This window comes from Thamnophis sirtalis, unplaced genomic scaffold, assembly GCF_051295495.1.
Source record: "Thamnophis sirtalis isolate CommonGarterSnake01/CBP01778 unplaced genomic scaffold, rThaSir2_p1.2 scaffold_1, whole genome shotgun sequence".
In the NCBI taxonomy this organism is placed as follows: Eukaryota; Metazoa; Chordata; class Lepidosauria; order Squamata; family Natricidae; genus Thamnophis; species Thamnophis sirtalis.
The window spans coordinates 126,864,661-126,891,370 of record NW_028261381.1 but is presented as its reverse complement, the minus strand read 5'-3'; the positions used below and the strand labels follow the sequence as shown (position 1 = coordinate 126,891,370).

The 26,710-nt window shown below is 38.6% G+C and overlaps 1 protein-coding gene across 1 annotated transcript in view; it reads left to right on the top strand.

The window, feature by feature from the left end:
• The window catches only part of LTBP2 (latent transforming growth factor beta binding protein 2), a 106,880-nt gene that overhangs the window by 5,304 nt on the left and 74,866 nt on the right, over positions 1–26,710 (top strand). The window contains exons 2-3 of the mRNA XM_087724183.1: positions 3,579–3,649; positions 20,200–20,431. Coding sequence (XP_087580309.1) covers positions 3,579–3,649; positions 20,200–20,431 — 303 coding nt within the window. The remainder of the gene's footprint in view (positions 1–3,578; positions 3,650–20,199; positions 20,432–26,710) is intronic.

The window sequence follows — 26,710 nt, the reverse complement described above, 5'->3', positions numbered from 1 at the left end:
TACATCTTAGGCAAACGTCTTAGCCATTAAGCCACAAGTTCTCCTCCTTATCAGCTGAAGCCAGGGAAGAAGGTATATATTTAGTGTCACAACCCCTGGTAAGCCCCAATTATGGGAGGAAGCTAATAGCTTCCATTATCTGTCAATCGGCTCGTCACAAGAGTCCATCACGACAGAAACCCAATATTTTTACTGTTGCCTTTGTTATACATTTTGTGTTATATTTGTGCTGATAAATATATACATATACACATGCACACATGCACACATGCACACACGCACACACGCACACACGCATAAATGCACATATGCACATACATACATACATAATACATACATACATACATACATACATACATACATACATACATACATACATACATACATATATATTCGTAGATTTTCATGTGTGTAGATATGCTGGTCTTGTCATATTCAGGTCTTTTCCCATATAAAATTGAGATTGTCTTGGCAATGTTTCGGCGAGGTCTCACTCGCCATCTTCAGGCTGGGTTTTGGGCTTAAAGCATGGTCAGAGCTGCCGTCTTTCTATAAACCTTGGTGGGGGTCTGAGGAGTGCTGGCCCCATTTCAGCAAGTGGATTGATTGGATGTGTGGCTGTACCATGATTGGTAGATTGGTGCTGATTGGTGCTGGTACATACATACATACATACATACACACACACACACACACACACACACATAAACACATATGTGTGTGTGTATATATATGTGTGTGCTGGCAATAGATAAGGCTCTTTGGCATTCAACCTTTTTTTAAAAAAAATACATGTAGTTCTCCAACCTGGGTTAAGATTTATTAAATTGTCATCTCTCTGTATAAATCACTATTGCTTACTTGAAATAGGAGGTGCACTTAGCATGATTTCCTTTTATACATGCTAGTTTTTTTTTATTATTCTAAAAAACTTGAACTATTGTCAGGTTTGTGTGCTTCCAGACTTAATTCAGAAAAAAAAATGACCATTCCCCAGACGATACTGTTCTAAGATAAAATCTTAGCAATGAAAACCCAATCTCTAAATGTATTTAATACTAAAGAGAATAATCAGGTGTTAGCAATGTAGCTTTTTTTTCAAGGAGCATGAGGGGTTAGTAAATTTGCCAAAATTCTGGAGTTCATTCCCTTTGGAACATCAAGTCTCTAGCATGAAGTCAGCAGGAGTTGACTTCTTTAGTCAGGGGTTTTAATTTTTATTTAACTTGATGTACTGCCAATGTCTCTCAGTGGTTTACAACTAGGTCTGTTTTCTGGGCAGGGTGAGTAGTGCTGCCTATGGAAATCTGTCAGATTATGCCAACAATCCGAACTAGAATGGGAAGTGTTTTCTTCCTTTGTAAGTCATTTGTTACAAATTTATAACAATCGAATTAGTAAATCCAACATGAGGAATAGGAGGCTATGTTGGTTAATGTGGTATAATATGCTGGATAAACTCAGCTTTTAGTTTGCTCTTAGGCATGGAAACTCACTGGGGAAACTTTGAACCAGTGATTCACTCTCAACCCAAGCTCAGTATCTTGTCTGGTATGAAAGATGGATATAGCAATTTTAAAATAGATAACTTCAACTCTTAGAATTCCTCAGGCAGTATGGGGTTGAAAAACACTGCTTTATGATATGGTCATGCCAACATATATCTAAAGGAGAAAAATCCTGGATTCATACATTGGACTAAGTGAAAGTTTGATTGGTTTTGACTAAGTACAGCATTCCTCAAACTGTGGGTCACCCACAATTGTAAAATGGAGGGATTTACAAGCATCACATTTGAAAGAGAAGAAAGACTGAGATTGTTAATAGGTGCACTGGGAGACGAAACATTGCAACCTGATAGAGTTTTCCAAACTGCAGCATTTTAATAGATTAAAAAAAATATTTTTCTCTTTCTCAGATGGCAATAGTTAAGACATATTTGAGAGTAATGATATATTCAATTTAGAGCTTTCCTTTCCTTTGGAAGGCCAAAGTATTCTTCTCTCCATTTAGAGAAATAGGAAACTTTCTTTATCATTACCTTCACCTTGGTTGGCGAGGAACATGGGCCAGTCCTGAAGGCTGGGGAAGGCTCGGATAATGGCTCTGCATTGGAGGCAGAGGTGGGGCCAAGGCCATCTGGCAATTCTCATCTGCCTTCACTAGAAGCAGTGAGGCAGAGGAACAGCTGGAGCCTGTCCCTAGAGTGCACATGCACAGAGCTGCCAGGAGACAAGAACAACTAAGAAATCAGGGTTGACTTGGGAGCAAAGCCACAAGTAGATGGTGATTGTCCCCTCCCATAGGAAATAAATGAGGAGTGAAAGGGGAGTGGACTTTTGCAGGAAACAATATGTTTGTTCGATCGTTAGTTCATTTCAGGAGTGTGAAGAAGATCTGTCCGTGAATCTCAGAGACTCTGTGCCAAGTCTTTCCTCCACACTACATTTGGAAAATATTTACATGGCAGCTTTCCAAGATAGATAAGGTCTGTGGTCATAACTTCATCTTTGAAAGACTGTTTACCAGGCTTTTGTTGAATGTGAATGTGAGAAATTCACATTTTTCTAATAAAAGGGGGTTTGTTGGGACCAAGAATCTGCTCGGTACTTTTTGGGGAAGCCTAGAACAGTGGCATGGTTCTTTGAACAAATAGTACATACAGAAATATACATGTATCTGGGTGAAATAAATGTCATGCTATAATAGAGGGCATGTACTTTTACTAACATATTCATTTGAATCAAAATTTTTGGCCAAACAATAATTTTTCTCAGCAGGATGGAAGAGAGCACCTTTGGGAAATTAATTTGTGGGATATACTAATTGCGTGACCCGTCAAAACCGCGGTCCACAAAAGCGCGATCGACGAAAGCGCGCATTTGACATCATCACAGCGCGACGAAAAAAATTAAAAATTGAAATAAAAATAAAATTAAAGCAAGCCGATTCACATAAAGGTAAGGGTTAGGTTTAGGTTTAGGTTTAGGGTTAGGGTTAGGTTAAGGGTTAGGGTTAGGTTTAGAGCGTTAGGGTTACGTTTAGCGTTAGGTTAAGGGTTAGCGTTAGGTTTAGCGTTACGTTAAGGGTTAGGTTTAGGGTTAGATTTAGGGTTAGGTTAAGGGTTAGGTTTAGGGTTAGGTTTAGGGTTAGGTTTGGGGGGGTTAGGGTAAGGTTTTCGCTTTATTTTTACATTTTTCAATCACAGCGCGATGTTTTCATCGCGCTGTGATGATGTCAAATGCGCGCTTTCGTCGACCGCAATTTTGTCCTCCGCGGTTTTGTGGTGGAACCACTAATTGTGCAAATGCCAATTCAAATTTATAAAAGAATTCCAAATTATGATTTGATTCAGCAAATCAGATCAATTTGGATTCAGAAAAAAAAAACAATTCTCTATATAGGCACAAATTTATGGAATAATCCAAATTAGTCCAAAGTATCCTGTTGATTTCAGCATTCAAATTGATTCCCTGATTCAATGCAGAAAGTAGTTTACAAAAGTAGTCATAGCTGAATGGTTTGGTTTGATTTCAGGAAGTTTCAGGTTATTAATCTTGTCATTTGTAACTGTTTAGACCAAATGTCTGCGGGGGACAATGCTGCTCAGGGTGGACAACAGCTCCTAGAACAAATCGATGTATTAAACGTGAGTATAAAACTTTTACAACTGCTATTATCAGAATTGCATATGGAATTGTACCTACTGCGTAATATATACAAGGTGCAAAACAAAAATCCCAGTTTCGAGGGCTTGGAGTTCTATATTGATAATAGTGAATGGACCGACAAAGGATGGGATAGAAGACAGATAGCAAGTTTTTGCAAGCCAAGTATATTTGGAGTTTCTATGCTGATGCAGATAGAATTTGTCATAGAATGGTTTTTTTTATCACATCTGCTTTAGCATTGTCTATCTGGAATGTGTTTGAGAAAGTATATCCAAATATTAGAACAGTGATAGCAATACAATTTTGCTTCATTTTGTGGACCTGGTAGAGCTGAGTTTCTTTTGCTTTTGAAATTTTACACAGATTAGACATTCCAGTTATCATTGGCTGTGTTATAATTATGGTTATGAGGTACAAAACAGTTTGTGATGGCACTGCAGCATTCCTAGGAATTTTAGTGGCTGTACCTGGTGGAGATTTACTTACTACTACCTTATCAGTGAGCTGTCCTGGCTAGATCAGTTGACACCTATTATAAAATTCACATTCAAGAACCAAAAGTAAGATAATGAGTGTAACCATACTAAGTGTGATTCTCAGGCAGGAATTAGTACAAAACAGAATTTAGTAATGATACTTCTTGGCTATGTTTGCACAAAGTACTTAAACAGGTCAGTTAAAAATCTAGCAGCAGCATTGCAGAGCAAAGTTTACCTTAGTTTTTCCCCCTGTATAAATCTAATCCTTTTTGATCAGTTAAATTCTATTACATTGTATGAACACAAATATCTTTCTAAACAAATTTAGTACAGCTGGTCCTCAAGTTATGACCATAATGGGGGTCTGCCCATAATGGTTATACGGCCATAAAACCGTTTATGATGTTTTTACAATGGTAAAAAGCAAACCAGTAGTTCACTATGAGCATAGTTTTTCTGAAAATTGGAAGTGCTGGTTTTCAGCAAAGTCATCATAAGATAGAGTCACGTGACTGTAGAATGCTGCAGATGGCTGTTAATACAGATGTGCTGCTGAATGTCTGAGGTGTGGTCATGTCAGTATTTTGGATCCAGGTCATAAGCTTCCTTTATCAGGTAGGTCATAACCTCAAATAGTCACTAAGCAACCAGGAGACTGGAAGCTAAAACATATAAAGAATGGTTGCTGGAATTGGGTATGTCTGGTTTAATAAAGGAAAGGGTCGCGGTGGCTCAGTGGCTAAGATGCTGAGCTTGTCGATCAGAAAGGTCGGCAGTTCAAATCCCGAGTGCTGCGTAATGGAGTGAGCTCCCGTTACTTGTCCCAGCTTCTGCCAACCTAGCAGTTCAAAAGCATGCAAAAATGCAAGTAGAAAAATAGGGACCACCTTTGGTGGGAAGGTAACAGTGTAACGTGTGCCTTCAGCATTTAGTCATGCCGGCCACATGACCACGGAGAGGTCTTCAGACAGTGCTGGCTCTTCAGCTTTGAAACGGAGATGAGCACCGCCCTCTAGAGTTGGGAATGACTAGCACAGGTAAAGGTAAAGGTTCCCGAGGGGAACCTTTACCTTTACCTTAGTTTAATGAAAAGAAGGATTAAGGGTGACCTGATAGCAGTGTTCCAATATCTCAGGGTTTGTCACAAGGAAGAGGGAGTCAACCTATTCTCCAAAGCACCTGAAGGCAGGACAAGAAGCAATGAATGGAAATTAATCAAGAAGAGAAGCAACCTAGAATTAAAGAGAAATTTCCTGACAGTTTGAACAATTAATTAGTGGAATGACTTGCTTCCAGAAGTTGTGGATGCTCCAACACTGGAAGTTTTCAAGAAAGATAGGATAATCATTTGTCTGTAATGGCATAGGGCTATATAGCCTGAGCAGGGGTATAGAACTAGAAGATCTCAAATGACCCTTCCAACTCTGTTATTCAGTAGTAAGTTAAGGATTACCAGTATGTGAATACAGCTGCTGTCTAGCTTTTTGTAGTTTCCTGCTTACACAGGAATTTCAAATCAGACACTGACAATGGGAAAAAATAATACAGTTTATGTGAAGGAGGATGCAGTCATATCAACAGTTTTCAATAAAGGTATGATTCTGATTAGCTCCACAAGTGGACAAGTAACAATTATCACATTAAAATCTGTGAAAATAGTGAAGCAGCAATACGATAAGCCATTTTTCATAACTTAGACCACACTCAGGGGATAAAATCAAACTATTTTTTTACTTGTCAGGCAATTACTTTCCAAGGATTGAACTCTTAAAGAGGTTCAGTCTAGAGGGCTTACTCTAAAGCTGAATGGTGCTAAATATCTCCACTTTGTAGCTTCCATTAGATGCTCCCTATGGAACCTTTCCCCACTCTTAGGCTATTACTTCACCTATTCTTTTTTAAGCTTTAAATATGGGATCTGGTAAACTAGAACCTCCTGCTAGGCCATTTACTCCTGCTATGTTAATCAGGAAGGGAAAAGTATGGCATGATTTACAGGGAAATAGGCCCATAAGGAGATGCTGATGGAATCATTAACCATATGGAGTAGAATTGGGAATGCAGTTAATTACACTGCAAATCAGAGCAACTTGTCCATTATTAGTTCATTGTTCTAATCTCTGCATCCAGTCATGCTTTTAACTTTCCACACTCAGCAGTCTTCTAAGTCACAGTGGAACAGTAAAGAAGCCCTTGATTTCTCTAGTGTTTCTAGCCAGCACTTGCTGCTTGCAAAGGCCACAGTTCTCAGCAATGTAATAAGCCAGAACAGCTACAATCTCCAGTCCAGGTTGAGACTTCTGAAGTTTTTGCATTACTTTTTCTTTCAGCTCAGCGAAAGAAATAACAGTTAATTACTTGTAAATATAGATTTTTGTTGTATTATTTGGGATCCTTAGGTATGTTCTTATGAGTAGTAGTTATCTATTAGTAGTTGATATTGGGCTATCTATGTTTCTTATAAAACTAGCCGATAATCCGGCATTCCCGGGTATTTATTTATAGGGGGAAAAGGCCCTGACCGAATGTAATTTCTAATGTTGGATTTTTACCCTTACCAGAGGGAGCCCCCTTGTGGAGTAACGTGAAGCTGTTATCATGGCAACTCCACTGCACTGTACTGTAGAAGTCAGTATGGCAGTATGGCACAACAGGCTGTATCTTAACAGAACACACAAACCGAGAGGTGTTAGGGGGTGTCTTACCCCCACAGTATTTTTCTCCAGACAGTAAGTCATCTGTGTACCAAGTTTGGTTAAAATTGCTCAAGGTGTTCCAGAGTTATGCTGGAACACACACACATACACACACACACACACATACACACACACACACACACACACACACACACACACCTGTATATATGCAAGGCAGTGACGTGCAGTCAGGGGAGGCAGGGGAGGCAGAGCCTCACCACTGTCATCATGAAAAGAAAAAAAATGTAAAAGGAAAAAGGCAAGAGCTGAGGTCAGGCTGAGCTAGTTGCTGCCACAGTCACAGTGGATGACTCTGCTTAGTGCTTAACTGTTTAAAAAAGCCTCTAAAAAGCGCTCTCTACAGGAGAAGGCAGGAGAACGATGTGCCTCATCTAGTCTGACTTTAGGAGTTTTATGATCACTCAAGCAGAGTTAAGCAAGGGTTAAAAGCTGAAAAATTCCTGATGTAGATGAGGCACGTCGTTCTCCTGCCTCCTCCTGTAGAGGGTGCTTTTTTAGAGGCTTTTTTAAACAGTTGAGCAGAGTCATCCATGGTGACTCTGGCAGCAACTAGCTCAGCCTGACCTCAGCTCTTGCCTTTTTCCTTTTATATTTTTTAATTTTCATGATGGCAGGCAAGAGCAGAGTTGAAATCCTCTCTGAAACAGCTGGAAAAGGTACGTGTGGGTCGGAGGGAGGGGGAGAAATTCAAACTTCATCCTCCTGGTGCGGGGCTTTGGGCAAAGGCTGGAGGGAAGTGCTCTCCCTCCCCAAGCGTAGTTTGATTGCAGGCAGAGCCACGTTGTCTTTTCAAACCTGTAATCAGTGAAGCTGGGCTGGATCCTTCCGGGGTTGGGGGAAAGTGTGTGTGCTCCAGTATGGCTCTTTGATTGGCTTCCTCCCTCCTCCTGTGATCTCCCTGACTCCCTCCAATCCAACTTTGTGTGTGTGTGTGTGTGTGTGTGTGTCTGTGTTTGAGAGAGGGGAGGGAGGGAGAGAGGGAGGTAGGAAGGGAAGGGAGAAGAAAAAGAAAGAAGGAAAGTTATTTCGCAAAGGAGAAAAACAAATGCTGTGGTTTTGAATCAGAACTGAGCATGACTGGCTGTGGAATTCTGGAAGTTGAAGTCCACAAGTCTAAAAAAAATTGTGTCAGTGCCTCACCAGCCATAAACCTCACCGCACGTCACTGATGCAAGGTCACATTCACTACATTTGTTCATACCTCTCTATATGTCAGACAAAACTAGAAAACCAAATAATGCAGACCCATATACTTTTATTATGTTATTAATGTAACAAAATCTTGCAAGTCTAAATGTGCTTTCCCATCCCACTTTATCTTCCCGAGAACTTGGTGGGGTCTTGTCTGAGTTGTTTTCTAGGTTGCAGTTCTGCCCTGGATTTGAACTGCCTTCATCTGATCAATATCTTAGTAGCAATCCTTCTTCTGTTCCTGAAGGATATTCCTTCTGCCCATTATTCCCCCCTTGCAGACCATATTGATTTCATCTATCCATAACTTATACAAACAGTTATGTCTTCATCAGCTTTTATTCTTTAAACATTTCTTCTTCACTTAAAAATCTCATCAAGTCCATCTAATCACTCTTTCAGTTCTACTCTTTGATATATCACTATCATGCATGTCTCTACATTGTTTTTTTTAATTTCATGTCAAATTAATCCCATTTTTCAGTCCACTGTCAATATTTTTATTTGACCAAATTAAAATTCATAAACAGTGTAACAAGCTTTTTAAAGTTCTACAAAAATACTAAATCAGCAACATGTTCAACAAAGCATTAAAATGACAAGGAGAACTTTTAGTATCAAAGCCTGAGGTAGTGATTTTCATCATGATCTTAAAATGAGATGTGGGACAAAGTTGCAGGCATGTTCTGAATAATTGAAAAGCTGGCATGCTATTTTCAGGAACTGAGTTGCCTTAATAAAGGTGTTGCTGTAATATAGACTTTGAAATATTATTTATTCCACATGTATAATACAAATAAATTTGTTTTTACTAAATTTATAAACTTGCATAAATAAATATTCCTAAAAGGCTCCAACTAGTTCCCAAAACACCTCAAATATAAACTCTTTGAAGTATTACAGGAGGTGCCAGCTCAAACATAGCAGAAATATAGTTAGATGAGAATTTGGATTGTATACATTTGGATTGATGACAGTATTAAAGTTGATTCTCTTTTGTCAATACAGTATAAAGTGATTTTTTTTCTTATAACTGTAGTAATTAATCATGGCACTTCATTTCTCTGCCTTTTCCATGGTTTAATGGAAATATTGCTTTGTACTTTTCCAATTTGGACCTAACAGCAATAGCAATAGCACTTAGATTTATATATTGCTTCATAGTGCTTTTACAGCTCTCTCTAAGCAGTTTACAGAGTCAGCATATTGCCCCAACAATTTGGGTACTCATTTTACCAACCTAAGAAGGATTGAAGGCTGAGTCAACCTTGAGCTGGTGAGATTTGAACTGCTGGACTGCAGCTAGCAGTCAGCAGAAGTAGCCTGCAGTATTGCTTTCTAACCACTGTGCCACCTCACTCTCAATAAGCAATAAAGGAAGAAGAAAGTACAGTAACTTACATTATAAAGGGGCCCATTTGATTTTTGTCTATATTTAACTATCTAATGAACTATAGTGAAGGCTGAATACTGTTCTTGCTGCTCTTAACACTTAACTATATTCTTTTTCTTTTATTCTCTGCTCTCGTCGTTCTTCCTCCTCTTATCTTTTCATAATTTTTTTGAACTGTGTTTCTTCCTAGCCCTTGCTTCTCAAAATCTTGGCTGGTTAAAGTTTTCCACTTGCTCCAGTCCTGCTGTTAACCTGTATGTGCCAATGCTTATGCCAGAGAATTGTCTATTCCACCTTTTACAAGTAGGAGTGCAAGAATTAAAAATGTGTCCAGGGGAAGGTGGGAGAATGGGCTCTTATCCCTGGCAAGGCTGCTTCTGAATGTTATTCTCAGGAGATTAGAAAGCATATTATAGGCAGTACAGAGGATTGGGGGAACTATAATCAGATTGGAAATTGTTATAGATTGATCCTTTATAATTAGCTATTAAGATTTGAGATTTCCCACCAGGAGAGTGCCTGGCATTCTGCTTAAGGAACAGAAATAATATTGTAATTTTATTTTATTTTTCAAATGTATAGGAATTGAAGTGAAATTTGTGGCTGTTGTGGTCCACCAGCAGAGCTGGCCGCAGAGTTGGACAGGGAGGAGGTTGGGGAGGAACATGGGCCAGTCCTGGAGGCTGGGGAAGGCTCAGACGAGGGCTCTGCATTGGAGGCAGAGATAGGGCCAAGGCTGTCTGGCAGTTCTCAGCTGCCTTCAGAACTAGACAGCAGTGAGGCAGAGGAACAGCTGGAGCCTGTCCCTAGAGTGCGCATGCACAGAGCTGCCAGGAAACACGAACAACTAAGAAATCAGGGTTGACTTGGGAGCAAAGCTACAGGTGGACGGTGATTGTCCCCTTCCATAGGAAATAAAAGAAGAGAGAAAGAAGAGTGGACTTTTGCAGGAAACAATTCATTTGTTCGGTCATTAGTTCGTTTCAGGAGTGTGAAGAAGATTTGTCGGTGAATCTCAGAGACTCTGTGCCAAGTCTTAGAGCCGAGGTGGTGCAGTGGTTAAATGCAGCACTGCAGGCTACTTCAGCTGACTGCAGTTCTGCAGTTCAGCGGTTCAAATCTCACCGGCTCAAGGTTGACTCAGCCTTCCATCCTTCCGAGGTGGGTAAAATGAGGACCCGGATTGTTGGGGGCAATATGCTGACTCTCTGTAAACCGCTTAGAGAGGGCTGAAAGCCCTATGAAGCGGTATATAAGTCTAACTGCTTTCCTCACACAACACTACATTTGGAAAATATTTACATGACAGTTTTCCAAGATAGATAAGGTCTGTGGTCATAACTTCACCTTTGAAAGACTATTTACCAGGCTTTTGCTGAATGTGAATGAGAGAAATTCACATTTGTTTAATAAAAGAGATTTTGTTGATACCAAGAATCTGCTTGGTACTTTTTGGGGAAGCCTAGGTCAGAACTATTCTTTGAACAAATAGTGCATACAGAAATATACATGTATCTGGGGGAAATAAATGTACAAAATATACTATGGCATATATGGGGAAGGTGTTTGTGCAAAATATTTATAGAGTTATAATGGTTTGTAGATATTCACTTGACCTTAAAAAAAGCAAATGCTTCAACTAATGTGAAAAGGAAATCGAATGGAAAATGAAAGAAACTAACATTGCCTCACTAATGACTTATAGCAGTGGATAATGAAACCAGGAAATTATTTGAAAGTCTCATTCCAAAATAATCCTTGTTGATACAAACTAAATACGTGATGCATTTACAGCATTGCCAAATATGTCTTCCTGTATAATATTTGTCTAACACAAATGGCTTACCTTTAAAATAATGAAACTCCCTGGGGTCCCTCTGCTTCATAATTCTTGAGAGAAAAGGATAGCAGTGAGTGCAATTGTCTATGTGAATAGGCTGTGCTAATGGTTCTGGCAGGAGCTGATAAAGCAGCAGTTGATGTCTTCAGATGGGATCAAACTGAAGGGTCCCTGAAGACAGTTGATGTCCAGAATCTTTTTTACATAAGACTGTTGGAATGGGAGTGAGGCAGTCATGTGTTAAACTGGGATCTCTCCTTACTTTCAAGTACCAAGGGAAGAGTGAATGAAGCCTGTGAGTTCTGGAAATGGGGAAAAGGAACAGGCAGCTCTTTCTCAGTTGCCGTAGGTTCCCCAGGAATTCTACTGAGGGATAAAAATCTGTTGGGACTTCTTGCCATATGAGCTCTATATCTTGTACTCAGTACCTCTCTCCCTCTATGTAAACTATATGTCAGGGATGATCATTAATGTACAGTGGCCTTATTATGGCTAAATCCTTGGAGATCTTGAGTGCTTGGGTAGAAAGGTGAGCAATGAATTGAACCAACAAAACCTGAAAGCCTCTGCTTTGGTTGTATATTAGAGTTAGACCAATTGGGAAGATCCATTGCAAGATTCATACTATTTCAATGGGTTGAGAAAAATCACCATTAAAAGATATGTAGTATTGTATAGCTTTTATTGTCATTGTACCAGAGGTGAGTTGCTCCCAGTTCAGCCAGATCGGGTGAACCGATAGTGGTGGGGGTGGGAGGTTCTGCCCACCTGCCAGGACGATTCTGTGCATGCGCAGAAGCTTTGCGCGCACAAGCACGAGAGAACAGGTAGCTCCAGGATTTGCAACTTATCTCTGCATTGTACATCATGTATACAACGAAATTGGTTTTCACCTCACTGGTGCAATCCATGACAAAAAATGCAAACAACATAAATAGTATAAAGAATAATCCCTATGCAAGTAATTAAGGAAAAAAGAAAAAGAAAAACTAGTCATAAGTCTCCACTTGTGTGTGGAGTGATTGTGGTTGTGTTTAAGACTCTGACAGCCCAAGGATAGAAACTATATATATAAGTTCAGTCAAGGACTCCCAGGACTTATAGTTGGCTTCTTCAGGCTATTGTTGTTTTTTTGGCCTAGGAAAGTAGAAATGGCAATTTTCCAGCTATTTTTTCCCCAATGTTATAACTCTGTGTTGCTGTGATTCATCCTCTTGGTAAGAAGTTAAAAGATTGTTAGCAGTTCTTCCTGATTTTGGCTTACTTGGTTGCTGGCAGTAACTACTGTTTGGAAACTTTGTAGTTTTATGTCCAGAAACACATGAATGAGCCATGAATACTCATGGCTGAAACTCCCCCCCCTCCTCTCTCTTCCTCTGCCCCCACATAAAACAGAGAAATTGCTTAAATTAAGGGGTGTGGTGGGGGAGAGAAATAAAATCTCAATCCGTCTCTGTAGGCAAACTCTCCTATTCCTGACTGTTTTTTTTCTCTCCTCCCTTCACAGAGCAGAGATATTGGAGGGGAAAGAATTAAAAGACACAAAATAGGCACGCAGTGGGGAATAACCAAGCTGTTTTGTAATGCACTTTGGGCTGCTGGTGCCCTCAAATTCCTTTTGATGTATATTCCCCATTGTATGCCACTATATGGCTGTTTACTCTCTTGTAATCCCTTCCCTTTCAATTAATGTAAATACAAACATTAATTCTCTTCTTGCTAATTATCCCAGTACCCTGGTGAGCCTTCCAACCAATAGAGGAGTGGTTAAGAGGCAAAGGAAAGTATGAAACTGATTAGTTCTGTCAGTTACAGACAGGAATACCAGCAGGTGCTCAATATATAGAGCCATAATGGCACAGTGGTTAAAATGCAACATTGCAGGCTAATTCTGCTGATTGCTGACTGCCAGAAGTTCAGCAATTTGATTCTCATTGGCTCCCTTCCCATCCTTCCATCCTTCTGAGATTGATAAAATGAGGATCCAGATTGTGTGGGACAATAGGGTGACTCTGTAAAGCACTTAGAGAGGGCTATAAAGCACTGTGAAGCTGTATACAAGTCTAAGTGCTATTGCCTTGCCCCCTTGGGAGTATTCCAAAGGGAGGTGGAAGGGGAAAGGAAAACACAGTCATGGTCATATGATTTCTCACTTAACAACTGCTTCAAATAACAACAGAGCTGCCAGAGGATAATTGAATATTACCTATATGGGGAAAATGGACCCAGATCCTTATCATCAATAAAAACGTAGTTTCAGGGGCTTGGTGTACAGGTTCTTATGAAATAATTTCAGAAAATGGTTACAAGCTGATCCCTACCACAGGTAGTTCTTTCAACACATGACTTCAATGAATAAATTTATAAAAGTAAAGAGAAAAAGAGAAGATAGGGTAGAAGTAGCTAAGATATAAGTACCAGAAGAAAGCATGTTATGAGCTAGAGCTGCACATGTGCCAGAAGTGGCACGTAGAGCCCTCTCTGTGGGACACATGCACCAGCCAGCTGGTCTTCGTGGGTGTTGGAGTGCTGGAAAATGGCTTGAAAATGGCCCGAAAAATAGCCGGAAAATCAGCATGTGCACACTGGCCAGCTGGTCTCCAGGATACCAGCACTCCGGCACACGCACATGTGCACACTTGCACGTGTGTTCCAGTTTGGGCATTCAGTGCCGAAAAGGTTCACCATCATTGAGCTAGAGTTTCTAAATGGTTGCTTATTTATGATTTTTCTGAGCACTCCTCTTACCTTCAGCATTCTTCTCCAGCTATTAACAGGTGCATCCATCCTATGCAAGGCCCAGCCTTTTTACCGGGGTCATCTCACACCATTTTAAAACCAGGCTCCATTCTCTTGGTGCTTCATAAGTTTCCTTTTCCAAATCGCACCGCAAGCATACCAAAGCCACCCAAGCCTGGTGAGGGAGCAGGCTGAGGCCTCCTGGGTCTAGCAGGATGGGGAGCAGATCAAAGCTCCTCAGGCCATGGCAGTTTTACACAACACTGCAGTATCCCTCAATTCACACATGGCCTGCACTGGGCCTTGAAAGACCTTCTCCAACCCTTTGAGGTAGCTCTACACTCTTTACCCAGGATACCATCTTCTTATTGACCTGCAAGACTGCTTAATGATATCCATTGGGAATGCTGGGATTGCCGTCATTGAACAAAGTGGTCACAAGATGTCTTGCTTAACAACCAACTACTTTGCTTAACAACTGAAATTCTGGTCTTCATTTTGTTTATTGAGAAATACCTTGACACCAAATTCTTTTTGTTTACCTCAGTATATACAATAATTGTTGGAGCCTTGATTTGTTCATTGATACTTTTAATGAGTCTGGTAATTCAACTGTGATATTTCTAAATTTTAACTACCGTCTTTTGCTTTCTGTTATTGTTTTACTTTATATTTTATTAATCTATTGCCAAGTCATATATTCTTTTCCTCATCCTATATCTGTAGTTTGATTTGTTTTCTAAGCAAAATTATTTTTTTTAAAAAACGAAATGCTATTTCAGAATTCACTATACAGGCATTCCGTGACTTACAACCACAATTGAGCCCATAATTTATGTGGCTGAGCAAGAGAGTTGCTACAATTCAAGGACTACCCGTAGTGATAATAATGACTCTTTGCCACTGAAACGCACACAAGCAGGAGGAAAAATGAGGAAACTGCATTCTGAGAGAGTGACTGTGAAATATAATCAAGGACTTGATTTATAAATTATTTGCTTCAGTGTGAGGAACTTAGGATCTCCAGATTGTAACACACATGATAAAACTATAGGAGGACTTCTGACAATGCTTTACTAAAGTATATGTTGAGGACAGGGGTGGGTTCCTGCCAGTTCTAACCTCTTCTATAGAAGAGGTTCCACAAATCTACAGTGCCATTTAAAACTGGTTCCAGCTCCCTCCTCCCGCCCGTCCGCACATCATAAAGATGAAGAGAGAGAGGAGGAATTCTGGGAGTTGAAGTCCACAAGTCTTAAAGCTGTCAAGTTTGAACACCCCTGGGTTTTTTTCTAAAGGGTTAGGGGTGCAAGGGTTTTGTAACTTGACAGCTTTAAGACTTGCGTGCTTCAAATGCCAGAGTTTCTAGAGCCAACATTTTGGTTGCTAAGCAAGAGCATTGTTAAGTGAGTTTCACCATATTTTACAAGTAGGCCATGCCCACCCGGTCACATGGCCAGCAAGCCACTCCAACAAAGCAGGCCACATCTACAGATGAGGTTCTAAAAAAATTTGAAACCTATCACTGGTTGAGGATTCGTAAACAAACGTAAGAGCAAATATGAGGTAATATCTGTTGCTACATTTGGAAGAACGTCCAAAATCAGATCAAGACTTACAGACTTTGTTACATTGCAAATGTACCATCAAAATTGCTGGGTTCTGTGTTAGTGTATATTTGGATCAGTGGTGGGATTCAAAATTGTTTACTACCAGTTCTGTGGGTGTGTCTTTGTGGGTGTGGTGTGGATTTGTGGGCATGGCTTTGTGGGCGTGGCAGGATACTGCAAAATCCCTATTCCCTCCCCTCCCCACTCCACTAACCCGCTTTTCAGCTACATTCTCCTGTTCAGGGCAACAAAAGAAGATCAGCTGGGAGGCTGGGAGGCAGTGGGGGCGGGGCCAGCCTATTTGCTGGTTCTCCGAACTACTCAAAATTTCTGCTACTGGTTGTTCAGAACCTATCAGAACTAGCTGAATACCACCTCTGATTTGAATCTTTGCTAATTTGGATCTTTCTGTTCTACTTGGTCAGTTCCTGCTCTGGATAGGTCAATATTCTATGCAGTTGACTTGTGCAATCCAAATGTGGAAAGCAGGAGCAAGAAAAATATTTTTACAAATATTATATTTCATAAACAAGTATTAAAATGCAAACTAACATAAAAGGGAAAAGGGGAGGGGAATAACTGGACAAGTTAAAATGTGAGCAAAAAATGCATCAAACATATATAAAACAAAAATGACCATCAACTTTTTTCTCATAATCAATTTTTCTCTAATTCAAATAAAAATTTAATATTTAAATTATCTTAAAATGCTAATAGGCAACATTCTAGAAAAGAAGGAGCAAGACTTGAAAATGACAGTTTGGATTTGACTGTCAAAGTTTCCCAGGGATTTAGGATAATATAAATGATATGGGGAGGGGAGTGTTACTCTTGCAATAAATCTGTCAACTACCTTCTCAATCTGTAAATTCGCAGATAAAAGAATCCTCACAGAGATAGGTCTCCAGTGTGTTTTTTACAAAAAGACTTGATTATGCAGAAAATCCCACTGTTCAAGGAAAAATGTGACATATTGTATTTCTCAGTTAGGTATGCATTAAAATGTCATCAAACCACTCTACCATAAATCAATTCTCTTAATGCCAGCTGAGCTTCCCTGGTGCAACATCTGTAAATGAAGTTCAGCAGTAAAATAAAATATCTGAATAAGAGTTTTTAGAATTTAGGCAGAACTTTTGTTGCCGGAAACTACCTCAAATTCCTCAGTCTATATGCAGTGTGTTCCCTTTATCAACAGTGGCCTTTGGTAATGCACACTAGGACATCTTAAGCCTTTCCCCCCAACATAACCACCTATAACTTGGAGAATTTTGACTAAATCAGTTGAGAAAAGCAAGGATTACCAGACATCTGATGAAAGAACATGCTGTCTTTTGTCCTCATGTCTTCTGTCCAACAAGCATAGTCGTAAAAATCAAATATTGTCTGGCTTTTTTGAGTGTCTTCTTTTTTTGGATTGTTTTCACAACAGTAGTCATTCAAACGTTTCTATATTGTAACTTGTAAATTGTTTGTATCTTTCTTTCCCTTGTCCACTGACAACCACATCAATCCAGCCCCTTCACATCTATGATCACTGTAATTATAAAAGTCATGTGACTCACATTTCAATCGTGGAATTTAAAAATCACATCATCACCATCAATTCAATGTAATTATAACCTAAGTTCTTGAAAATAAAGATTTGTTGGAAAAAAATTAATAAAAAACCGGTGATCTTGGAAAAAGTAATTTCATATACATGTAGACCTAAATAATTGTTTGTCTCCAATTTTCATGGATGCCAACAAACAAACAAACCCCAGTATGTCCTTCCTGCCATCAAATTGTCAATGTTCTCCTTTGCCTGTTCATATATCTGGTAATTCTATGAGAAGCCCATGATATTTCTACCCAGAAAAACAGATACTCCAAATGTAGTTAGCCTGTCTCTCTTACTGGTCTTCCAGTTTCAGCTAAATCTAAGTGGAATTTTAACTTCCTCCCTTTCCCATTGCCTTTCAAATTAACAGCTTTTTTTTCTATCTTCTATGTTCTCTGTCTCCAGAAGTGTTTGCAGCAAAGTTATGGAAAGTTAGGGTTTTATTGATATACTATTAAAACTGTTGTATCTGTTTGTAATCTTCAATTGGGAGAAATTGGAAAAGGTAAGGCAACAATTATTGAACCATAGAAACTCAAATTGGTGGGTTAACAGAATGTTGGGACCCATAACTCCTGTCAGAATGAAATTTGGGAAATTGTGGCTGCTTCAGTGCCACAATGCCTTCCAGCTATGCTTCCCAGAAACTTGTAGATTGGTATATCCGTGCCTTTCCTGCCTCCCTCTGGCTCTGCACCAATTGGTTGGCGGCAAGACTTGATTGGCAAGCAATCATTGGTTGCATTGGAACTGAGCCCAACAATTTTGAAATTTCTTAACAGTGATGATCCTTTTATGGAAGGATAAGGGACCTGTTGGTGAGGTAGGCTGGCCACTACTTCCTCCCTGGAGGGAGGGGGCCCTTGACATAACAAGATGGGGAGTGTGGGTGCAGTTTTCCTTGGATCCCTTTGTCCCCCACCCCCAGCAAAGTGACAAGCAGTTCCTCTGGACAGCCGAGGAGGAGGAAAAGGATTCAGCAGGGCTCTCCCAAAGATTGTGAGGTCAAGCCTATATGTGGAAAGATGAAGGAGGGGCTGGGATGTCTACTTGTGAGGTAGGACTGGCTAGGGGAAATGGTGCAAGCCTATATTTTATGTGGAAGGATGAATGACCCAATGGGTCATGGGTTGTCTAATTATTTTTAGAAAAAGTGGTATATTTATTTCCCAAATACCTGTGCCCTTTTTGCACCTTGTTTGCAATGATCTATTTTTGTACTATATACTGTCTAAAGTTGTAGAATTGGACAGCCTATAAAGGTAATATATTAACAAATTTCACCATGGAATGATATTAGTGCATGAGCCCCTCCTTTACTTGCCAGTGTCACAATGATTGTAAGGTGGGGCTTGTGTAGTGACATTACTATAATGCTTGTAGTAATGTTCCTTGCTTATTGGCAAAGAAAAAAACCACAGGCCAGTTAATTTGTTTTGGAGTTCTAGCTGCTATTTATTAGTTGAAAGCAGACCAATTGCAGATTGTGGCTACTGACTTGTTTTTTGTTACTAAGCAATTATCAATCTGCCATAATACTAGGTATGCTACCTTTTGCTTGGATTTTTTTAAAAAAATCTGTGAGGCAGTGTCATTCATATCACTACTCAAAACGCCCAGGCAACATATAATTCAGGAGACTATCTCTCAATTCCATTGTGATGAAACATTGAACATCTTAGATGTCTTAACATCTTGGATGACCTACCTAATAAAAGAATGGTCACACAGAATGGTTAATACCAAAATACCTTCAAAGGTATTTTGAAGACTTCAGTGTTTGTTGTGAATATATCTGCTCTCCATCCCCAATTCTGAAATATTACTCAGGAGTTACACTTCCAGAACTAGAAGTCAAAGTTTCCAATTTATTGGATATTGCTCCCCAGTGTGCTTCAGACATAGTACTTTATGTTATGAAATATGACCTACTAATGGCACCAAAAAGAAAAATGGGAATTAGGACATTCTCAGCTGTTCAATGACAACAAAATTGTACATTATTTACCAAAAGCCATCTTTTGTCTTGCTAATGTGATTGTTCCAGAAAACTGACTCAATGTTCTTTAATAAAAGGTGAAGGATTGTCTCACTGTCCCAGAAGCAGAACAGTGCTTAAAAACAACGGACAAGGCCAGAAACAGCAGCCTCTTTCTCTCATTAGAGAAATATTTCTGGGAATAGTACAAATGCTTATTTCAGATGTGAGCTTCTATTCACCCTGCGTTAATGATATTTCAAATGCAGGATGCTGTTTGCCTGAGTTAATTAAAAGAGTGTTTTTAAAATCCTAAAAAAAAGCCTTTTCTAAACAGATGGTAAATTTTAGAAGAGCCTAAAGACCAAGAAACTCTTTGCCTTTTTAATTTGTTAAACAAGTAGCTAATCATTTATATGTCTAACTTGGTTCCACTGGCTATATCCCAAGTTTCTTCTTGGTTCACTTAGATGTCAGGTAAAAGAAAGGCGAAATCTTTTCAACTAAGGATGCTTAAATATTAAAGTTTAAATATTACCTACTCCAGTAGGAATAGAGTATGCAAATTCTTGAAATGACTTTTGGAATTTCTGTCATAAAAGATTTTGACATTTGATATTAAATTTTTATATTGAATTGTTAGATCTGGGACAAGTGGCCTTATTTGAATGGAACAGTAGCCAAAGTTTATTGTAAACAAAGAAGAAAATTATTTCTGTGAAAGACGTAAACACATTTTATCTCAATACAAAAGAAATTAATTTTTCTTAAAGTGGGATTAATCTAAACTGGGATTGTCTTCTGCTACAAATGCAATATTATTTGCAATATTTGTGCAGTTAGATCATTTTGAAAAAGTAGTAACTTTTTTGAAGGTTGTCTGCATTGTTTTACCTCATGGAAGCAGATAAATAAGTGACACAGACATATTATGATGTGGATGTCTGTTTCTATTCATTCTTCTCTTTATTTCCTTAGCTGTATGTGACCCTCCATGCCAGAATAAAGGATCCTGTAGCCGTCCCCAGCTTTGCGTTTGCCGCTCAGGCTTCAGAGGTTCCAGGTGCGAAGAGGTAATTCCCGAAGAAGAATATCATCCTACTGGCCTTGCAAGTGCCTTTCAGCCTCCGGCAGTTTCCCTTCCAATGAGAATAAACAGTGCAGAAAAAAGAGAGCCACAGATACCTATCATACAGAAACTACCAGCTGGGTAAGTTACCGCAGTTATATGCCAAAGCAATTATTCCCTTTTTTGTAAGTTTAACAGTGGTGTAGTGGAAGGACTCTATTCTAGAACAAATGTGGAGAACAAGAAAGATGCATCTGCCCTAACAGGTCCCTCTTGAAATATGTTTGCCTAGGCCATGTAAGTTGGATTGATAGTAAAGCTGTGCTACTATTACTATCTTAGAAAATCCACTACCTCAAACCTGCTGCTAATTTTTTTCTTTTTGGTACTTTTTCTGCATTTTTCCCCTTCATTTTTATTCTAAGCAATAAGAAAGCAGTCATGTATAAAATGGACTGCTATCATCCCCTAGGTCTCAGTAAAAGACGAGAGCTTTCAGTGACTAATGACTGATGTACAGTGAATTTACAGTATTTAGGAAGGAAGTAGATAATAATTGCTACAATTTGAGGGTATTTTGGTTTTGCTGTTATTATTGGTGGGGGAGAGAATAGATGTATGTTTTATGACATGAGTAAAGTTTAAAATTGAATGGTTAATCATAAATTGTCAGTAGTAAATATATAAACTACAGCTCTTAGTTCACATATTCTTTTTCTTTCAATTCTTGTTCCATGTTTGGGCAAAAAGATTTTAAAACTTGGTTTAATAGTGCTTTTATGATTGTGTCCCTCAAAAAAAAACCATGCAGGGAAAAGTGCCAATCATTCAATCCCATTACCTCCCCAGTATAGCTTTAAATATATACATTTAAATATAAGAAGAATAAGTCTAACATTCTTTCAAAACAGTGCTACATCTGGATATATAAAAAGTAGACATATGGTCCTGACAAGCACTTTGGAACGTGAAGATCATGCATTATTCAGGCAGCCACTTTTGTCGAGACCAGGGGTCTGGGCTATCCTGATAAACATGGTTTGGTACAGTAGTCCTTGATTTACAACCATTTGTTTAGAAAGAGCAAGTTACGTTGGCACTGAAAAAAGTGACTGATGACTGTCACATTTATGATCCTTGTGCAGCGTCCTGGTCACATGCACAAAAGTTGGGCACGTGGCAACTGGCATGTTTTTATGTCTGTCCTGGGCTCATATGGTCATCATTTGTAACCTTCCCAGTTGGCTTTCAACAAGCAAAGTTGACTGCATGGTTCACTTAATACCTGTATAAAAAGTGGTTGCAAAATGGGGCAAAATTCACTTAGCTGCCTTGCTTAGTAATACAAATTTGGGGCTCACTTGTGATCATAAACCAAGGATTACACATAGCTGAATGAAAGGGGGCACATCTGCAGCAGCGACATGTAGGTGTTGGATTCTCTCACATTAACTGCATCCTCAGCCATATCCACCATGAAGCATGGTAGACTGTATATATGATATTGGGGAGAAGAGGAAAAGTCTGCTTTGAATCTGGAACAACTGTAATCTGCTTTATCTGTTGGATGAGGATGAGATGAGGGAATGGCCTAAAGAAATAGCAAAAATAACCTTATTGATCACATTCACACCACTTTTAGGGAGAATTTGAGGATTAGTGCCAGCACTGAACTTGTGTTTTGGGTGACATTTGCCCATTTTAAGGAGATCCTTTTGATTTTCATAATGCTGAGTGTTCGGTATAATCCACAAAATGTGTCTATTTCATTATGTTTTTCTAAATCAAGGTCATTTATGAGCAAGTTAAAAAGCTAGATCCCCAAAAAGATTCTTCAGTGACTCTAGTTCTTATATTTCTTCATGGAGAAAATTGTCCATTTATTTTCATCTGCATTTCATCTGACTACTAAATTTACTCAACATGTTTCATTAACTCAATGAATTCTTTTCTGAAAGTTCATACATGTCCTGTTTTATTTGTGTGTTTTCTCTAAAATAGATTTGTTAGTGGGGTTTACCTGTACAAAATCCATGCTGATTTTTCTTTCAGTAACATTTGTTACTTTATTTCTTATTTCTTTTCTCTGTTCCCACCAATGTGTCCAAAAAATATCAAGCCAGCCTGCCTATAATTTCCCATTGGGTCCCTTTTTAAAATTGGCGTCATGTTGGCTATTTTCCAATCTTCTATCACCGAGTCTGATTTGAAGAATAAATTACATAAGCCTGAAGGTCAGCAATTCTATATTTTTGCCTTTAAGCTCTTGGGTGGATACTATTAGGAACTGGTGATTTGTTATATTATACTTTTGCTACCAGAGTTTCTGCTTATTTCTGTTCTTGTTTATTTACTTGGTCAAGATATGTTTCAAAACTACAGTTGACCTTTGCTCAGTCATTTTAATTTCAACGCCCCACTTATTTGATTAGGATTTTATAGCTTAAACATCCTACAATTATGTGACCCAACTTCATGATTTTCCCTTGCAAAAACTCATTACAAGGCATGATTACCCATTTTACATATGCAGATATTTTGCCATTACTCATCATTAATATCTTAAATAGCCCCATGCAATTGCATTTCTCCCTCACAGTGATAGGATTTAGATTCAATTCCAGATAAATTTTTAATCCTAAATGACACAATAAAGATTACAACTCGATTTTTGCATACTGTTGTAGGAAGTTATCACCCAACACTGTAACAATATCTTTCAAAAAACTTCTCCACACACTACATGAAGCAAGATATAATTAGAAAACTTTCAATATAATATTACGATCTCTTTCTATAGGAATTATTACTATTATTAATTCCTCATTAAAACAATATTATTTATGCCAACGTCAACCATTTTTAATCACCCAGGGATTAAATTTACTGTTTTAGCAGCATACCTTAACAATTAAGATATATTTAATACAATAAACCATAATATTACATTTTAAAAGATGGATAGTTAAATGCTTTTGCGGTTTCTGGTTGGAATTGCAAAGTATGTAAGTTTACAAACAATTTTGAACAGGCTTTCATGGTGTTAGGTCTCTATATAAACCATCATTTATATCTGTTGCTTGAAGATCAAAAGGTAATCCATAAAGTGACAATGGTGGATGACGAGAAAAACAAAATTCTTAACTCTTATTTTGCATCTATTTATCCCTCAGAAGCTAAATGGATCCTAGCTGGGGATTATTAAGTTACTGAGAGTGTGATGAAACTGCAGCTGAGGATAGATATTGAGAGTGTAATTTTGATAAGTTAAATGAAATCAGATCAGATTCCAAGGCCACAAATCCTCAGATAAGTAGATATATTGTACAATAGTTATTAAAGAATTTCAGTTGTTTGCTTTGTAGCAAAACTAGGCCCTGTTTATATTGAAATCAAGGGAGAAAATTATTGTCCCAAAGGTGCTTTTTCAAGAGGCAACGGGTTTTTCTGGTTTTTCTTTGAAGACGTTTTGCTTCTCATCTAAGAAGCTTCTTCAGCTTTGACTGGATGGTGGGGAATTGTTCTGTCCCCCACCATCCAGTCAGAGCTGGTTGTCAATCATGACCTGGTTGTTCCATCCTTTGGGACAACCAAAACCTGAATGACTGAGAATCTCCATAGACGTTCAAAATTATTGCATCTCTTTTTCTCATTCAAGAGATGTAAGAGACTAGTTAGTTTAGTGGTTACAGACTTAGCAGAGTAGCCTATGTGACAAGAAGATCCATAGATTTTTATATCTGCTTGGTGTGAGACCACCAATAGTGGTGGATAGTTCTTAAATTGTCCATAATCTTACAATCATAGTAGTGATTCAGTACTTTTCTTAGGGAAGGGAGAATATATAACTAGCTATAGAATTAGAATCATGGGTGGGTTGCTGCCGGCATTACTGTCAGTTCGGTGTGCGCATGCGCAGAACATTTTTTAAAAAAATACTGCGTCAAACAGGGAACTGGTTCGGAGGCGTCCCAGGCCACCAAACCACTACTGGTTTGGCTGAACCAGTCTGAACCTGTAGAAACCCACCTCTGATTAGAATTCTCTCCATTTTTAGAAACAGGAAAGGATAAATCAGAAGATATCCCTGAAGACCATCTGTCTGAACACTTATCCAAACATGTGTTTTGCTATTACTTATGCAAATTTATTTAGTGAAGTTAGGAGTATGTTGTTCAGAATCCAATTTCAGCAACAGAAGGTGCTAGTTAAAGGGTGGAATATTCTAATTGCAAGCTAGAAAAGGAAATCAGATCACAGGGAAGAAAATATTAAGACTTACGTAAAAGATCACACATAACTAGGGGTGCAGATGATATGAACATTAAAATGGGGGGTAATTGTGCCCACTTGAATTGATGTATGACTTTCTGTGAAATCTGTAGATGTTCCAGCTTTTTGTAGTCTGTTCAAACCTCAGCAGAATGTGAGGCCTTTCCAGGAGAAAGGCCAAGAGTTCCTTGTTAAAAACGTCAGAGTTTCCTTTAGTGGGCAGCCACTGTCTAGAATAAAAGACACAAGGGAAAATTTGTGTCCCAAATCCTTAACTGTCTGGAAAAGGATTGCCCTGCTAAGCAAAATCAGATGTGTCCATTTGAAATACAAAGGGACAAGTGGGGCCTTGATGTTAGGGGAGGGCATTGAGAGATTGTTTCATTTGCCATAGATTTGGTATGAGAAATTAACTCCAATATGTGTGTGTTGAGAAACTCTTTGCTCAAGAAACTCTTGAAGAGTGATCTCTATATGTTCTGTCAGGTCATTTAATAGAGCTGAGGTAGCGCAGTAGGGTTAGAGTGTTGACTGCTAGCTGTAGTTTGGCAATTCAAATCTCACTGGCTCAAGGTTGGATTTTCAGATCCATAGATTATATGTTTCAGAATGGAAGGCAGCCTTCCATCCTTCCGAGGTGGGTAAAATGCGGACCCAGATTGCTGGGGGCAATATACTGACTCTGTAAACCACTTAGAGAGGGCTGTAAAAGCATTATGAAGCAATATACAAGTCAGTGCTATTGTTATTAATGACCACTTCAGAGACTGAAAAAGAAAGACCCAATGACTGTTCATTTCTGTAACATAAGCTATTCATGTAGTGTCCAGTTTTCTCTAATGATTCAGTGGAAATTACATAAGAGAAGGAAATGAATCACCGGCTTATGGTTAATGTGGCATTGAGTAAGAAGGGCAGCTGGCCAATAGGGGAGACAGTTGAATGAGACAGAAACTAAAAGAAAAATTGCCAAGAGATTTAAGGTTAAACAAAAAAGTATGGCTGATTATCAAGAGGTTGTCATCGTTATGTGCTTTCTTTGAAAGGTATTTTCAGATCCATAGATTATATGTTTCAGAATGGAATTCTCTTTAATTATAAAAAAATATTTTGTAACCTTTCATGAGGAAGATCAAACAATCTGTCAGTGAAGCAGAAATAGTCTCAAACCTGATGGAAACAGCTTGTGCTTGATACAAGCTATTTCAGTCAATACTCATCTTTTATCTCCTAAATAAAATTAGTATATATTGTTGGGATTAAAAATGAATAACTGAAAGCCTGATGTTTTTACCTCATGATCATTGTACATTGTACTAGACATTGTACATTGTCTAGTATGTAAAATTAGACAAGACTTGGCCAATTCAGTTTGCTAGGTATGGTGCCATGGTATTCTAGAGATTTATACTTGAGTTACTTCAGAATATCAGAAAATGGTATAGAAACACACCCGCCTATAATCTACCTCTGATGCTTCCTGCCCCTGATATTGATTAGGAATTATGGATGGTAAAGCCAATCCAAAAAATCTGGGTACCTCCAGATTGAAGAAAGCTGTTGGAGAGAGGACTCCAATGGGGAATTAGTCTGGACTCATTACAAAATAGTAAGATCTGACCCCTCTTGAATGCCTTTGGGCCTTATCTAATCTTTCTTTGGTGAAAGCTGCCAGTTTGGGCAGATTCCTGTGAAATTGGCATAGAACAATAAAATAGCTAATTTGAACTCTAGATCTGTGAGTCTGGTTGTTCATGCCTGACAAAAACTGATCTAAACTCAATCTTAATGGATGGCTACCTAGACATTTTGGGTGTGGGAGTTAATTGTTTTAATTTCATAATTATTTGATAATGTGATTTGTGACTTAAAAAAAACTTGCTAAGTCATTTTCTTCTGCATGTATTGATTAATTGTTTCTAAGAATGAAAGTTGTTCAAATCTAATGACAGGCAACTTTGGTATTGAATAGTATTCTGTTTCAGGCAACAGAAATGTATTGACTGTCCTAATATGCTTCACAAATACATGCATTCATAATACATGGAGACATTTAAACATTATCAGAGTGGTTGATCAATCTAACTCAATAATGTTAACTCTAACTGAGTTAACATTAGTCTGATGTAGTGGTTAAGGCACTATGTC